A 17809-nucleotide genomic window follows, 5' to 3' on the forward strand; every position below is an offset into this window, starting at 1 on the left:
CTTCATTTTGAATTATTGTTTGAGTCTGTGCTACATATTTTAGAAATATCAGTAGGGGAGGGTGGAGAGGAAGTCAAGTATTTGTCTTTTGATGATAGGAGGTTTTCTGAAATGACCAGAAGCCACATAGAACCAAGTCTGGAGAGTCATATAAGTAATCAAGGCAGGTGATAACATTTGGGGTTATGGTCAAGGTAAGACCTTATAGTAATGAGAAAAAACTTCTGGTTTTGCCTATGATCGCTGTCTAAAAACAAATTTAGAAGAGATATTCCGGGTATCTTGAGTTATGTCCAAATTGTGCAAACATGGAATATGAACACAAAGAGTTACTGTTTTCAAAGCTAGCCCCCACTTGATGTTTAAGTTTTAATCCGCTAGTGTAAAAAAGAACAAATTAAAATTGTAAAAGGTTCTCAGTTACCTGGCAGAGAACCACCTGCCTAGATAAGGAGCTTAAAGTGCTAAGATCTGAGACACAAATTTTCAAAACAGGAGAAGAGGGGTTCGGAGAAGCCCCTGAGCACTGAGTTTGGGAGGCCACACCAGGGTGGAGTCACATGAGGGGGTGGCCCAAGTGTACAAAAATAGCCTGGGGACAAGAGAGGCCAAACTCCAAAGATAAGCCTGCTGCTCCCCCTCCAGTGGTCCTGTGGTTTCTTTGGTGTGTGTGTGTGTGTGTGTGTGTGTGTACGCACTTAGTTGATCAGTCGTGTTTGACTCTTTGTGACCCTGTGAACTGTAGCCTGCCAGGCTTCTCTGTCTGTGGGATTCTCCAGGCAAGAATACTGGAGTGGGATGCCGTTTCCTCCTCCAGGGGATCTTCCCGACCCAGGGATCAATCTCTTGTCTCTTATGTCTCCTGCACTGGCAGACAGATTATTTACCACTATACCACCTGGGAAGCCTTCTTTGACTTATTTTCCTCTAACTTCAAAAGCCTTTGTTCTTTTGGATTGGGTGGCATTTGGATTAGGGGGCATAGGTTCTTTGCCCTGCAGCCCATTTCTCCTGGTTCTTGGTGTCCTCCCCTCAGTGACTTCATCCTTCCTTCTCCTCCCTGTAGATCCTAAGTAACCAAGGGGAGTGGTTCAAGGCGGAGCTTGGGAGCCACGAAGGATACGTGCCCAAGAATTTTATAGAAATCGAGTTTCCTGAGTAAGTATTTCCAGCCTGTGGAGATAGGCCTGCCCACACACACTCCCCTTACTTTTTCAGTAGCCACTAAAATTATCCGTGCATAGCCCAGACGCTGTCAAAAACGGTCGCCTCTGGAGAGGGAACCACGCAGCTGAAGGCCAGGGGTGGGAGGGAGATTTGCATTTCACGGCATTCTCTTTTGAATTTGATACCATGTGCAAGTATCGCCTATTTTAAATTTATAAACCAAAGGCATCTCTGATTGTAACCATGGCGTTTCCAAGAATTCCAGTGGGGGCGCTGTCGGCCACCTCATCTCCACAGCTGCTGCTTCTAGAGCTCTTCTCCCCTATCTCCCAACCCACCCTCCATCCCAGTTCCAGGATGACATGATGAAGCTCTTGAAACCGTGAGCTTCCCGAAACCATGCTCGCACTCAGTGAGAGAGGTTGGGGAAATTCCCTCCATAAAGAGGAAACGAAAAGTTGAGATTGGGTCATGTGCGTCTCAAGAATTGACCACAAGGGTTAGATAGAAATCTAATCTTGTCTGAGAGTCAGGGTCTAGCCGAAGAGCAAAGGTTTGTTAGAAAACCAAAGCGGTGTTGGTGACTCTGGTGAGGTGCAAACGTACCACTCACAGAGAATCAGCACTGACCACTGAACCAGCAGAATGACCACCGACCTCAGCCAGGGGGCCCTTGAGGCTGCCCTGTCCCCTTCTAGGTGAGCAAGGAACACCTGCAGCTCCTCCACCCACCCCTGGCCGCACACACTCTCAGCCGACCGCCTGGCTTCCAGGACAGCGGAGGCCCCCAGAAAAGCCCGTCTATGCCACCCGTCCTGACTCACTGCCTCCACCCACATCCCGCAACTGCTCAGACACTGCCTTTCCTGCAGTTGTTTGGAAAGAACCGTCTGTGCTTCGAGCAGAAGTCCTCCCCTCTCTCCCACATCAGCTTTCCTGCCTCTCTGCTGGCTCATACCCGGCGGCAAACAAAGATCCTGCGATTTTCCCCGGCTTACCAAAAAAACCAAACATGAAACCAGACAACAAAACCCTTAATCCCAAATCCCCTTCCCGCTACAACTCCACTTCTTCCAAAGAATCATTATATTCGCCGCCTCTAATTCCTCTCCTCCTGTTCTCCCTGGAAGCCCCATGACTCCTTGGAAACCTTTTTATCAAGGTCCCAGTGAACTGCGGGTCCCAGTGGTCAACTGTCGGCCATCATCTCAGCACCGTCACATTCTTCACTGGGCTTCAGGGACATTCTTCCTCCTGGATCTCCTCCCACCTCCCTGGCTTCTCCTTCCCCGTCTCCTTTGCTGTTTCCTCCTCCCCTCCCCCATCTCCTTTGGGGTTAGAATGTCGCCCTCCCCACCACCACATTTTAAGTGACTGCCCCCTCCCCACCTCTGCTCTGTGTTCATTTTCCCCATAGCATCACATCAGCTGACTCCATATTCTAATTACTTCATTGTTTATGATATGTCTGCCCCACTAGAATGTGAGTTCCATGAGGGTGCTTGTCTGTTCTGCTCACCACTACGTTCACTACAGCCTCAGAAGAGGGCCCGGCACACAGTACATGTTTAATAAAAGCTGTTCAGTGAATGAATAGCTTTGGAACCGATGTGCAATATGAAACTCTGGCACTCATTTCACAAGTAGCGTGTGGACATTTTTGTAAGTCTTGAAAGAAGTCACTTCTTTCAAGTGACTTCAACAAAACCCAGATAGAGGACAAGGGTGTATTTTCTAAACAGTTCCCTCTCTGGTTGCTCCCTCTTTCAAGAGACTTCCTCTGAGGAAGGCTGCTGTGGAGGGGGGTCCCATTCTTTTCCCCTCCCCATTATATTGCTGTGGTGGCCACTCGTCAGTCCCGTACGTTCGTATGGCACCTACTCCGGCAGGTTCTCCAGGCAGATGACAGTCAGAAACCCTGTTTCTGGCCCCTCAGATCCTGACCAACCTTCCGCTGCAGTCCCAGGTCTGGAAAAAGAATAATCCTCCCACCACCTCTGTCGGTTCAGTTCCTAAGTTCCAAAGGGCACAAGGGAAGGGCTCACAGAGACCTGTTGGACGCTCATCTTAAAGGGACACGCATGCTCGCCTTCCGGGGGCAGTGATTAGGTAGCCATACTGCAGCAAAGGGACACCGCCCCCACCCCACCCTTGGCCACCGAAGAACTGCGAACACTTGCTCTGCTCCGCGAGGGTGAGAGAGGTTCCTGGCCTCCTGCCCTGCGGCTGGAGCCACTGTTTGTCTTGCCTGCATGCAAGTGCTCAGCCTTTTTCACATTCACTGCACCGCCTGTAGCAACACTTCCAAAGGCTGCCACCCTGACTGCTAACCTGAAAGAGCAGTTTCTCCTCGGTTCCTTCTTTCCACAGCAAAGGTTATTTTCCAGCAGGGTTTCTTAGAGAGGGCCCGGGAGCTGGCCGGGTAGAAGCCTCTCTCTGGCTACCGCCAGCCTCGTTCACTTCCAAGCATGCATGGGGACCTCCCTGGGTGCCCCACAGCGTCTGCCAGGGACAAGGCACAGCCACTCCTGCCCCACGCCACCCAGAGACCCTTGGTTATGACCCTTCTTCCCAGCCACCAAGGTCTCAGCCTGAAGCCAGCACCCAAGGGCCCTGCCCATCCCAGCGTGAAGGGGTCCCTGTCCTCCCAATGCACCCTCTGCTCCTGCAGTCCCTTTCTGGAGATGTCCCTCTCACAGCCACTGGCAGGTGGCCGCTGCTGCAGTGAGTCCCTCCCACGCTCTCCCGTTTTGTGCAGTGGCACATTTCCATGACTCAGGATTTCCAAGCAGGCAGGAGAGAGACTTCTCCTGGGGGGACAGGGCAGGAGGTACCTCAAGGGGACATTCACTTGCCTCGCCTGGAAACTGCTAGAGCGTTTGTTTGGTCTCAAAAGCGCCTGGCCCCTCTTGGGGTCTCTCCTCAACCCTTCTCCCTGTGGGTCATCTCTCCCTGACTTCCTTCCCTCCCTATTCCCAAACCCCATCAGTCTGGCATCTCACCAAGATCCTCTGTTTTTATCTCACCTGATAGGTGGTTTCACGAAGGCCTCTCACGACACCAGGCAGAGAGCTTGCTGATGGGCAAGGAGCTTGGTTGCTTCATCATCCGGGCCAGCCAGAGCTCCCCCGGGGACTTCTCCATATCCGTCAGGTACTGGCCAATCCTGACTCCGCCCTGACCTACTAAAGCACTAAAACGACAAGGTGACCTCTTAAACATGACCTATCCCTCAGGAGCATGGTATGGCATGGGCATGGATGGGCATGTGCCCATCCGGGCACAACGTATCAATACATTCACCTGCCTCCCCTTCCAGCCCCGGTGCTTCTGGAAAGACAGGATTTTTATCAACCTCACCTCTGTGTGTTTCACAGCACCATGTAAACCCAACAGGTGCTGGGTGAGTGTCTGCGGAAGGGGAATGGGAAGGGAGAAGGAACAGAGAATTTCCAGAGGTCCACATCCATCTTGGAGTTGCAATCTTTTTTTTTTTTTTTTTGATTAATTATTTTTGTTTGGGCTGGGTCTCCGTTGCTGCACTCGGGCTTTCTCTAGCTACAGTGAGCAGGGGCTCCTCTTCTTCGCGATGCATTGCAGGGGCTTCTGTTGTGGAGCGCAGGCTCTAGGTGCTGGGCTCAGGAGCCGTGGCTCACGGGCTCAGTTGCTCTGCAGCATGTGGACTCTTCCCAGACAAGGGATCAAACTCATGTGCCCTATGTTAGCAGGTGGATTCTTATCTACTCTACCACCAGGGAAGTCCAGGGTTGCAATCTTAGCATTTTCTTTTACTACCAATGCATGTCTGAAGAAGGGCAGAGAAAAATCAAAACCCCCAGGCACCGCCATAGGACACGTCCGTAGTCATAGGTGGCTGCACAGAAAGAAAGCCTACCTCCACCCTCTGTAATGCTGTGAAACTGACAGGGACAGAGCAGGGCCCAGGAGGCCTGGGATGGGGGCACTCTGACAGCAAAGTCTCGCCAGTGTGCGGCACCCCACCCCTCGGGAGGAAATGACTCAGTTTAACATGACATAGCCCCACACAGAGAAGCCCCAAGTCTGAACAGACCGCGTGTGGTCAGCGTGCTGGAGATGGCGAGTCACACATCAGACTTGGTGACCACATGTGAAAGTGCAAGGATGGCAATAGCAGCACAGGGAGCGGTGCGACAACCTGTGCGGTGAAACCTCACTGGCAAGTTACCTGACCGGAGGTGCTGTCTGGATTCTGCAATGTGACTTGAAAGGCATGCATCTTTAAATTCCTAAATCCAATCTCGGGTAATAAACGGAGGCCACATCACTATTTAGAAAGTGCGGTACTTTAAAGATAAGTACTTTAAGGAATAAGTAGGAAGGACTTAAAAAAAATGGCTTAAGGGGACTTCTCTGGTGGTCCGGGGTCTAAGGCTCCATGCCACCAAGGCAGAGGGCTCAGGTTCATTCCCTGATCAGGGAACTAGAGCCCACATCCCACAACTAAAGATCTCATATGCTGCAACAAAGGCCTGGTGTAACCAAGGAAATAAATTTTAAAATAATAATAATAATGGGTCAAGCATTTGTATGCATTTGTGTCCCCAGCAGGCTCAAGAATACCTTGGTCTCTTAAGCATTGCCCTTGCAAGCTGACTCAAACTCTTAATTTCCCTTAACTAAAGCTTTCTTTTTTATAGCTTGGATGATGGTAAATTTTAGCTCAGCCCAGTATTAATGTATCACCAACTCTAAACTTGTTAGGTCTTAATTCATGAACTTTTTCTCTATTAATAAATCTTACAACTCAAACCTGTTTCTTCAGGGCCACAGTTAGAGGCAACACCAAGCAACTTGTTAGATTGAAAGGCATCTCTTGGTGCCCTTGGTTTGCATGTTGAGGCTGGCTTTTTCAGTGAGGAATTAGGGTTTATCATTCTTTGATTAAATTGAATTCTACAAAAAACGATCGGCTTTGATGTCTGCCATGATCTTCCCTGCCACTGAGGCTATGCAAGCTCTTGTGATGGTGATTATTACGGTAATCAGTTTTACCTCTTCTGCAGAAATGTAGTCTAATATATTCCAAAGCAAAATCACTAATGTATTTATACATCTGCTTTCTGTCCTGGCACAGATAATTAAAAGCTAATTGTAATTATCTATCACTTAGGATTAGTTGAGGGTCTGAAACACTAGACTGAGACTCTGGAGCCCTGAGTTACACCCTTTTCTCTGCCCTTCTCAGACCTCAGGACAGTGGTCCAGCCCCTCTCTCTCCGTTGGCCAGATGACCAACCACAGTCCTGACATGCACCCTGTCAGTACATGGGAGTGAAAGAGTTAATGTTCCTCATTCCCAGTTCTTTGACTAAGAGATGGTGGATGAATAATCGTGTCACAAGAATATTCCCTCCTCCTCACCCAGATGTGGGGAGTGATGACTGTGAGTCGAGCCGTGTGGTGCTGGAGTAAAGAAAGCATATATGAGTGACTGAAGCCAAAAGGGGAAGGGCAAGCAAGGATTGATTGCCAAGTGTCGGCTATGACCCCAAGGTAGTTAGGCAGAGGTCACTGCATAGGTCTGCCTGCTCTGAGTAGTGCCCTGAAAATAAGATGAGGAGGAAGATCAAAACGCCTGTCCCCTCTGAACACAGACCTCTAAATCCACCCCTTAGAAAGAATTATCTTTACTCTCCAACAGTCTAAATTTTTTACCTTTCTGCTGGGTCATGCAATTGATAGCAATAACATCAGTTTATTTTTAGATATAAATGTATGTCCATTTGACCAAGAAAACTTGACATCCAAACAAGAATGACTTAGTGGTGGAAAATGTCTGGGGCTGTTAGTAAAGGCCCAGTCTCCTCTTTCAGTGAATAAAATCTGAATTCTCCACCCTTGGTACAAACATGCTCTATCGCTTCTGAGTTCAGCTGGTGTCAAAAGTGCTGATATAAAAGAAGTTAACATGAGAAAAAAATTAGCACATGTGCTTGGTGTGACAGTCCCAGCTCACTAGACTGGAATTAGAGAACCAGGGTCCTTGCCTCAACTCTGCCCTTAACAGTGACCTTGATCAAGCCCCTCCACCTCTGAGCCTCAGCACATTTTTTCCCCAACAACTCAAACTACTTTGTAACCTTATTTATGCAAAACAAGACCAACCAAGAGATCCCAGCTATGTAGAGAACAAAGTGTGACAGATTTCTCAGGGTAGTTTTTGAACTTAAAGGAGCTGGTTTGGACTATTTCTGTTAACTGAAAGACAAGAAGGGCTTGAAAAACTCCTCCCCTCTGAGTCTTGGCAGAGTTCTTAGCCTGGTAAGGTCTCAGGCGTCGCCATGCTTCAAATAAACATTGTGAAAAAAGTCCTCAACCTTGTAGTCTTTAAAGCACTTGGAATATTTTTTTCTTGTAAAAGGGCGATTCCAGTATCAGAAGAAAGATTGCTTTCTGCTCATGTAAAAAAGAACAAAAAAACCCCAAAAACCCTCCTCTCGGGAGCTCCCTGGTGGTCCAGTGGTTAGGGCTTGGTGCTTTCACTGCAGTGGACTGAGGTTCAATCCCCAGTAGAGGAACAAAGATCCTGCAAGCCTCGTGGCAAAAAAAAAAAAAAAAAAAAATCCCCTCTAGCTCAGCTTGAGTCCTAAGCCGCCTCTCCCAGAAATCACCCCTAGAGTTTGACTAGGCCAGCCCACCTGCCCAGGGATGGGCCGGCCACCCACACCTCTGCTTCCTGCCCAAACAGAACTCCAGCATCCCTGGATGCAGTCGGGCCTGGAGGCAGAGACATGCTCACCACGTGATACATGATTTGGATTTGTCTTGCTCTTTAGGCATGAGGACGACGTTCAGCACTTCAAAGTCATGAGAGACAACAAGGGTAATTACTTCCTGTGGACAGAGAAGTTTCCATCCCTCAACAAGCTGGTGGACTACTACAGGAAGAATTCCATCTCCAAACAGAAGCAGATCTTTCTGAGGGATAGGACCCGGGAGGAACAGGTATGCTGCTGGCCCCCATCACCCCCAATCCAGAGATTCTGGGCGGTTTGGGTCCCTATGTGAACCCCTAAAACCATGTATTTGATGGGCAGGTCCCTGCATATTCTGAAAAGCAGAGATCTCAGTTTAAATCCTAGCTTAACACTTTCTAGGTATGTGACTTTGAAAAGTTCTTTAATTCTCAGTTTGTTCATCCACAAAATTGGGATAATAGTGACAGCTACTTCATAGGATGGTTCTGAAGGTTAGAGAACGATATAGTCCATCCCTTACTTCATTCCTAATCATGCCCCAAGCACTCAGTATACATGGGCTCTTGTTATAGACACTGTTGTTTCATTATTCACAGGCATTACCGTATCACAGTTTTCAGCCTAGCTCAGGAGCTACCCAAGGATGAAGTAACTTGGAGGAAGCCGTAGGGCTACACATGGGGATATTAGAACCTCGAGTCCAGGACTAATGCAGCAAGTAGAGCTTTGTGACAGGATTTGGGGGTGTGGAGGGTAGAAGCAGGGGGCACTGGAGGAGAAAACTGGAGGTGGAATTCTTGCTCTTGGAACAGTTTGGAACATGAAGTATTGTCTTAATAGAAAATACTTCCAGGGACTTCCGTGGCAGTCCAGTGGTTAAGAATTCACCTTCTAGTGCAGGAGGTATGGGTTCTATCCCTGGGCAGGGAACTAAGATCTCACGTGCCTTGGGGCCAAAAAGTCAAAACATAAAAAGAAGCAATGTTGCAATAAATCCAACAAAGATGTTAAAAATGGTCCCGCATCAAAAAATCTTTTAAAAAATGCATCTCCAACGGACCTGGCTTTAAAAACTGATTTCATTGCTAACTATCCTGATTACCCAGTCAAGTGAAGAAAACTTTCTGAGCATCAGTTTTTCTCATCTGTAGAATGGAGAGAATATAATGCCTTCTTCATTGAACTGTGGTGAGGATAAGTGAGATATAATCATAGCACTCACCACAGACTCTGGTCCCCAGATGGCACTAAGGAAATGTTAATTTGATTCCAAAAGTAAATTCACACATACACGCAATCTATAAAATATATTTCAAAGGAAATATCATGGTTATAGGAGACGGGTATTATAGGAACCAGCACTGAGTGGAAGAGTTGAAATCCCACAGACAGGTTATCTGAAAAGGCATTGAGACTTTTCAAAGCAACATGTGCTTTGGAGAAGTAAAGAAAACTATCCCTTTCAAGTAACAGGTTGACTTTAAGCCTGAGAAGTTACAATCAAAGGAGAAAAGGGTGTTCCCAAATGTACACAAAAGTTCAAAAAGGAAAACAAAGGTTAATACGGACCTTGTGAATTCTTTCAACCAGGAAATGGACAGAGATACTCATTTACTAAGATGTGCACGCAGAGATGAGAGAGGAAACATAAAACTGCACTAAACTGGATTTAATGAGTTCATTTTGCCAAGTGCTTAGAACAGTGCCTGGCATATGCTAAGCCCAGGGCTCTGTGTAATTGTTTGTTAAATAAAAATAACAAGAAAGTGTCTCTGAGTCATGAGGTTGTGGTAGCATTCAGGAGAAAGGTCTTGTTTTTTTCCCTACATGCCCAGCAGCAGGCCTGGTTTCCATGGTGCTGTGAGAGCGTTGCTGTTTGGGTCTTTATCACCAGGCTATAAATGACAGTTCAAAATCATGCAAAGTCAATAGCAGAGCTTATCAGGAGGATAGGATGTCCAGCGGTGTGGCAACATGCGATAAGGAGGGGTGGCATTGTGTCAGTAAAATGGAATATTTAAGCTTGATTACACAGAAAAACAAGCCCACGAGGAAGGGACGAGATGGGTACCAGGTGGAAAGTGAATGAACCAGAGACCCAAACTCCCAAAGCAGGAGAATCTGAGAATGCACAAGCCACTGTGAAAACATGATGATCTGAACCATTGATTTTCTCTAAGCTGCTCCCACCCCCATCAGCTGTTTCTTGGAGCTGTCAGGAGCTAAGTCTGGGAATAGTTGCTGGAAGGGCTGGGTCGGGCCAGGAGAGGTGGGAGGAGGATGGATCTGTGTCATCTCTGTTCTCTCCCAGGGTCAGCGGGGCAACAGCCTGGACCGGCGGTCCCAGGGAGGCCATCCCCTGAGTGGGGCTGTGGGAGAAGAAATCCGGCCTTCGATGAACAGGAAGCCGTCGGATCACCCCCTGCTCCCTCCTTCGCAGTATCCCCCGGCCCCACTGCCAGCGCAACAGCGGTACATGCCGCAGCATCATTTTAATCAGGTACCTGGGAAGGATAAAGTGGGCACAGGGAGTGAGAGGACCTGCTCTCCCCCCAGGCTTAAGCAGCCTTGTCCCCACTGCCACTCATCGTGTGAAAAACCCCACAGTGCCGGAGACAACTGAAACAAATAAATGTTGGGGGCCAGTTGTGGCCCCAGGACCGTCTGTCAGGGGAGGAATGTCCTGGTCCAACCCTGGTCCCTTCTGGGCTCACTGAGCCCAGAGAAAAGATCCTGGGTCCTCAGAGGGCAGAAACATGGAAACTGCTTTTGGCAAAGACGTCTCTGTGAATTAAATGAGTCCCTGCTTAACCACATATACACACACGTACACAAACACACATATACACACATGCACACATTCACACACATATACACATGCACATACACTCATACACATACATACACACATACATATACCTATACACGTGCACACATCCATACACACACACACACACACATATATACATACAAACACACATCTACACACACGTACACATGTACATACACACGTGTGTATACATATAAACACATATACACATGCACACATCCATACACACATACACACACATACACACACATATACACATATACCTACACTCAAAATCACGTACATACACACACACACACACACACACACACCCTGAGGACTCCGTGAACAATGACTTCATTTTTCCTATCAGCACAATTCCATACCTTTTTGTGCCCCTTAACCCATCTGGCTGTAGAGATCTACAGGAAAAACGGATTAAGGCCAGAAATGGAGCCTTGCTTATTTATTTATTTATCCCCCGCCTTGTTCCAGATGGGATTTTAGGTGGCTCACTGAGATGGACAATGTAGCCAGATAACAACATCCCTAAATTGCTTAGCAGGGCACAGAAAGTCCTTCGTGAGCTGCCCCGATCTGCCTCTCCAGCCTCCTCCCCTGCTCCCTCCCCATGCAAACACATATCCCTGCATCGTTGTACTTCCTCTAGTTATCAGAACGGTTCACTGCATTTTCTCTCATGCTTTTGAGTCTATTTGCTGTCCCTTCTGCCTGAAATGCCGTTTCCTAGTCAATTCTACTCTTTAAACCGGAGTTCAAGCATCACCTGCTCTAAGAAGCCTTCCTTGATCACCAGGCCAACTCAGAGAGTTCTCTCTGCTCACTCATCACAGAAATGCATACGGTTCCCCCTCTGAACTGATGTTCTCTGAAGACAGGGGCCTTCTCTTTCCAGATACACATCCCCATGCTTAAGACAGTCCTAGACACATGGTAGGTGCCTGATAAATATTCCTTGGTTGAATGAGTGAAATCTGGCATCATATTCACAACTTACGGTCTGTTTGTCACCCTATACCCTCTCTCCCTTATCTGGGGTTTATTGTCCTCTGTAGTAAGTATTCTTGGAGCTCTGGCTGTGTCCATGGCATCAGAGCAAGGCGCTGGGGGAGCCCATGAGGGATGCTTCCAGCGGTGTGGTGATGGCTGTCCGTCACGTCTGTTTCTAGGAACGCCGTGGAGCCAGCCTGGACATAAACGATGGGCCCTGTGGCCTGGGCATGAGCACCGAAATGAATGCCGCCCTCATGCACCGGAGACACACTGACCCAGTGCAACTCCAAGTGGCTGGGGTATGTGAACGGCCCTCTCTGGGCTCAGTGGAGGAGACCGAGGGGCCAAGCAGAGAGACAGTTGGTCCTCCAGAAGAGGCCTCACACAGCACGGAGTTCACACAGAGGTGGAGGGAACCCAGCCAGTGATGGTGGGGCGAGAGTTCCCCGGCAGAGCTAATCCCAGCTGGCATCATCCAGCCTGCTGTTCTCAGTTTGGCTGTCGGGCCTTGCCCGGTTCTCATATTTCCTGGCTGCCATTCTAGCAGAGGGAGATCTGTTGCCTTTATCACTGATGAGGTTGTGCTGGCACCGAGGGCTGTTAGTCTGGGCACGCTGTGCTGTTTGTCACTTGAAGAAAATAAAGAAGACTGGCTATTGATGTAGGGAAGAGCAGCTCTCAAGGATCCCCTTGGGGCCTTGGGGGATAGGCTCAGAGGTTGCTCAGGGCTAGGCACCCAGGTCTGCTTTCAGTGGCAGCAGGGTTTGAGACCTCTCTGGAGAGCCATCCATCAGCCTTTGGGGCAGGCTGCTCACGGAGAGCTTTGTCTGGACCACAGGGCCAGCAGATTCCGTGTGTGTGCTGGTGACTCGGAGCCCAGCTTGGCCAGCCCGGGCTCAGCAGGGCCTCTCTCTGTGTTTTCCCCCAACAGCGGGTGCGATGGGCCCGGGCGCTGTACGACTTCGAGGCCCTGGAGGACGACGAGTTGGGCTTCCGTTGCGGAGAGGTGGTTGAGGTCCTGGACAGCTCCAACCCCTCCTGGTGGACCGGCCGCCTGCACAACAAGCTGGGCCTCTTCCCTGCCAACTACGTGGCACCCATGATCCGATGAGGCCCTCTGGAGGGGATGGAGGCTTTTGTCTGAAGCTGCCTGCCTGCAAGGGACGGGGCAAGGAAGAAAAGCTTGGAACTACACACACATACATGTATATATATATGCGTGTGTATATGTTCATATGCACACGCATATATATGCCCATGTGTCCACACATTTTTAAATAGTAATTTATTGGCAAGTTAGTTGCTTACTTAGTCGATGTGAAAGGAACTCAGGTGGAGATTTATATTCATAGTTATTTTTCTACTCCCCTCAGCTGGTGTGCGGAAAGAAGGCAGCGGGGGTGTTGGGAAGCGGGAGGCAGGGAAAAGAAATCCAAACGCTTCCTGTCCTCAAGTCAGCATGGCTCCCTCCTCATCTCAGAAATGCTCGCTGAGAGGAGCTAAGCAGGTCCGCATCTGGCGCTGGACACGGAACAGCAGGGCGGGGCTGGGCTTGGCGGGGCTTGTTCTAGTTTATCTGAACGTCCTGCTTCTCCCCCGCCCTAGGGTGGGTGTGTGGGCCCCTGACCTCCTCTCCCGCCAGGGTGGGCACTGCTGGGTGGAGGATGAAGGCACAGATCTGAGCTGGGCGCACGGAAGGGGTGCAAGGGGAGGGCTGGAGCAGCAGGGGGTCCCGGAGCCTGGGCAAGGCTGGCCCCCCTGGCCAATGCTCCCTCAAGCGAACATTCCTCAGCTAATCCTCTCGCCTGTGGGTGACGTAAAGAAACGGAGACACTGAGAGCCAAGCACTGTTGGGAAACGGTGGGGTTTCTCACAAATCCCTCACTGGCTTTCTTGGGTGTAACCTCCATTTCCCCCTGCAACCAAGAAAGCAGCGTCTTAGCCTCTGTAAGGTGCTTGGAGAAGGCCCAGCTGAAGATGGTGGACTTTAGAACTACTGTTTCGTGGTTCCCAGGGTGTCTCTTCAGGGCTCTGTTTCTTTCCCCTCTTGGTTTTCTGTATTTTGAAGACGCTTTGCCCAGCGGCACAGAGAGACGCCCATCCCTCAAGAACGTTGTTTAGCGCCTCATGGACCGATTGGCCGTGACCCTGGGTGGCGGGGGGCTTTGAGAGAGCTTCCTGCTCCTCCGACTGTGGGCCCGCTGCTGGCACCTCCCGAGCCCACGAGCTGCACCTGAGAAGGAACCCCACTGCTGCTGTCTCTCCTTCACCTCAAAATAGACTCCTGTCTCCCAGGGCTCACCTAGGGGCGTGAAGCACAGAGCAGGCTGGCTGGGGGGCAGGGAGGGACGCTGGAGGAGGACGCCCAGGGTCTTAGGCAGGAACAAACCTGTCTGCCCCGGGCACCTAGGGGGCGAGTGTGTGTGTTGGTGGCGGGGGTCCTGAGACATGAAGGAAAGGGCTGGGGCGGAAGGGATGGTGAGGGAACATGGGGCTGGGAGGCGAGGGGGGACGGACCTGGGGCTCTGTCCTCGTCCCACCCGTCCTGCTCTGAGGAGGGACCAGGCAGCCTCCACCCAAGGCACTGAAGAAGCGTTTCTGACTCAGAAAGTCAACTGTCCATGTTAACGCAGGCTGTCTTGGACTCTGAAATCTCTCGTTCTCCTGTCGCCTTTAGAGAAAAGGGGGAAATGAAAAAACTCTGTGGTGGATCTTGGGAGGGAAGAGAAAAATAGCCCTGAGAGGTGGGGGGGGGGGGAGGGGCGGGGGTGAGAGTGAGGAAGCCGGCTTTAGGAAATGAAAGTGCGGGGAGGGAGGAGGGAGTGGAGACATTTCAAAAGATCCCGGAGCAGCGTGAGAGGCTGGAGGGGTGGAGGAAGACACTGGAGTGATGGGTCAGGGGGCAGACAGGGCGCAGGCAGGAGGGACCCGAGGCTGGTGGGCAGAAGGGACCGGGCAGAGAAGACACGGCAGGACCAAAGAACAAAGGCCAAGGAGCCCTGATAAATGTTCCAGTGCTGAGCGATGTGAACAAGTTACAGTAAATAAAAGCCAAAAGTAGTGTTTGATTTTACAGTATTTACAAACCTCATGCTATAAGCGGCCTGCAGATTGGGTCCCTTTTGTCTCATGCTGTGGGAAGACCAGTCCCAGGGAAGATAGAGGAAAACAACTTGATTCTAGCCTGGGTTTTGTGCCTTGAAACACTCCTCAGGAGAGTGGTCATATTAATAAAACACAATGCCTTTGTTTTTCTGGGCTGGGTCTGGTGTCTGTGTCACATACCCCTTGGGCAGAGGGCAGGAGTCACTGACCTGGAACGGCTGACCACACAGTGTGGGCAAAGCTTTCAGAACCCCTGGATCTGGACCTTCTGTTCCACCAAAGCTTTTATTTATTTATTTTTTAATTGAAGGATAGTTGCTTTACAATATTGTGTTGGTTTCTACCAAACATCAACATGAATCAGCCATAGGGTTACCTATGTTCCCTCCCACTTGAACATCCCTCCCATCTCCTACCCCATCCCACTCCTCCAGGCCCCGGGTATGAGTTCCCTGAGTCACACAGCAAATTCCCATTGGCTATCCATTTTGGATGGTATCGCCAACTCAATGGACATGAATCTGGGCAAGCTCCAGGAGATGGTGAAGGACGGGGAAGCCAGGCGTGCTGCAGTCCATGGGGCCGCAAAGAGTCGGACATGACTGAGCGACTAAACAGTAACAATCCATTGTACATGGCAATGCATGTGTCCATGTGACTCTCTCCATGCATCCCACCCTCTCTTTCCTCCCCGCATCCCAGCTGTGTCCATAATCCGCCAGAGCTTTTAACCTCTCTGAGATGATCAGAGAGCCTTTCTCCTGCTTGTTGGACAGCTCAATTCAGAAGGAGGCCAGAGTCACCCTAACCACCCACAGAGAGAACGCGGACCAGACTAAGCGGACAGGGACCAAGCTCTCTCCACGTTCTGGGGGGAGGGGAGCCCTCTAGCTCTACTCGGGACAGCTCTCTCCACCCGCACCAGGGGCGGGTCCCCCGCAGGGCCTCGCACCAGTGACACAACCAGGAAACAGCATTGTCTCTGAACCACTCTGGGTGACTTGGGAGCTACCAGGAACTTCCAGAGAAAATCCAGTTCCTGTTGGACCAGTCTGGTCTCCCTCAAGCTTGCCGAGGCTCGCAGCATTTTAAGCGTCTTGTGACTGCCCCCTCCCACCCACTTTTAGATGGCCTTAGGGTGACCTGAGGCAGCACTTCTCAAAACCAACGTTCCTATGAATTTCCTGGTTATTGTCATTTAGTCGCTAAGTCTTTTGAGACCCATGGACTGTGGCCCACCAGGCTCCTCTGTTCATGGGACTCTCCAGGCAAGAATATTGGAGCAGGTTGCCATTTCCTTCTCCAAGGGATCTTCCTGACTCAGGGATAGAACCCGTGTCTCCTGCATTGGCAGGCAGATTCTTTACTACTGAGCCACCAGGAAAAACCCTATGCGTGCTTGCTAAGTCACTTCAGTCATGTCCAGCTCTTTGCGACCCCATGGATTGTAGCCCACCAGGCTCCTCTATCCATGGGATTCTCCAGGAAGAATATTGGAGTGGGTTGTCATGCCCTCCTCCAGGGGATCCTCCTGACCCAGGAACTGAACCTGCACCTCTTATGTCTGTCTCCTGCATTAGCAGGTGGGTTCTTTACCACTAGCATCACCTGGGAAGCCCCATGGGGAATATGTAAAATGCAGAGTCTGACTCAATCCTGCATCAAGCTCCAAGGTGATGTTGCTGAGTCCATGGACCACACTTGAGTAGCAAAGGGAAAGAACTTGGCAGCGGGCTAAACAGCTACAAAATCTAATCAAATCTCTCTTCTAGGGATACTCAGGCATTTCTCTTTGTCGCTAACAAGTCACTTTGGCTGTGGAATAGACAGACATGATTCAGAACTGTCAGAACACCATTTGCACTAGGCAGCCCAGACGTCTTCTTTTAGCGTCTTCATCTCCATCAAGAATCAAGGAACATCAGAGCACAAGGCATTCCAATGAAACACAGACAGAGATTTCCTCAGTGATTACTGTAAACACAAGCAGAGATTATAGAAATCGTGAAAGCTTTCTCAGGAAAGCCTTATGCTCCTGTCAGGTGTGGTCCAGCTCGGAGGCAGGGGGTTGGCCCTATGACATCATCAGATCTCCGCTAAGTCCAAGCAAAACAGGTCACACGTGAGGCAGACTGGCGTGCTTCAAATATTTGCCGTTTGCTTTGTGTAAAGTTGGCCTGGAATACCAAGGAAAGAGCCTGAGAAAAACCTGTTGTATTTGATTTACTATGTATTGTTGGCTGTGCTGGGTCTTCGTGGCTGTGCAGGCTTTTCTCTAGTTGTGGTGAGGGGGTGCTGTTCTCTAGTTGCAGTGTCTGGGCTTCTCACTGTCCCGGCCTCTCCCATTGTAGAGAATGGGCCTCTAGGGCAGGCGGGCTCAGTAACTGCCGCTCCCAGGCTCTGGAGCACAGGCTGAATAGTTGTGGCGCGTGGGCTTAGTTGTGGTGCCCCAGCTCCGCAGCATGTGGGATCATCCCAGACCAGGAATTGAACCTGTGTCTCCTGCATTGGCAAGCGGATCCTTTACCACTGAGCCACGAGGGTTGCCCTCAAGTCTTTAAATACTTCTATCACCTTGGAAATGTATCATCATCTCTCCCTTAGGCAACTGAATTCACCTCCACCCTTTTCTCCCTGCACAGCCCCTTGTCCCCAATTCATTCTCTATACAGATCCCAGAGCCAGCTTTGTAAAACATGAGTCTAATGGCACCACTTTCCCGCCCAATGCACTTAGGTTTACATCCAAAGTCTTAACGCAGCTCTGTGAGGTCTGGCCCCCCTTCACCCTCCCCAGCCTCCTCTGTTTCATCTCCCCTCTTTTGTTTCATGTCCCTGCCCCCCTGGCCTTCTCTCAGCCTCCAGATGGCCAAGGATCTGTCTCGTATCTTTCACACCTGCTATTCTCTCTGCCTGGAATGCATATCCCCTGCTTTTCACCTGGCTCAACTCCTACACGTCTCCAGCTCTTGGTT

The 17809-nt window shown here is 50.0% G+C and overlaps 1 protein-coding gene across 2 annotated transcripts in view; it reads left to right on the forward strand.

Moving 5' to 3' along the window:
• The window catches only part of GRAP2 (GRB2 related adaptor protein 2), a 67614-nt gene extending 53232 nt beyond the window's left edge, over window positions 1-14382 (forward strand). For both annotated transcript variants that reach the window (XM_061418601.1, XM_061418602.1), the window contains exons 3-8: window positions 1067-1158; window positions 4201-4320; window positions 7986-8154; window positions 10219-10407; window positions 11907-12029; window positions 12662-14382. In XM_061418601.1, coding sequence (XP_061274585.1) covers window positions 1067-1158; window positions 4201-4320; window positions 7986-8154; window positions 10219-10407; window positions 11907-12029; window positions 12662-12841 — 873 coding nt within the window. In that variant the 3' untranslated portion in view covers window positions 12842-14382. The remainder of the gene's footprint in view (window positions 1-1066; window positions 1159-4200; window positions 4321-7985; window positions 8155-10218; window positions 10408-11906; window positions 12030-12661) is intronic.
• The last annotated feature ends 3427 nt before the right edge of the window (window positions 14383-17809 follow it).

Source organism: Bos javanicus, chromosome 5 (genome assembly GCF_032452875.1).
Source record: "Bos javanicus breed banteng chromosome 5, ARS-OSU_banteng_1.0, whole genome shotgun sequence".
Taxonomy (NCBI): Eukaryota; Metazoa; Chordata; class Mammalia; order Artiodactyla; family Bovidae; genus Bos; species Bos javanicus.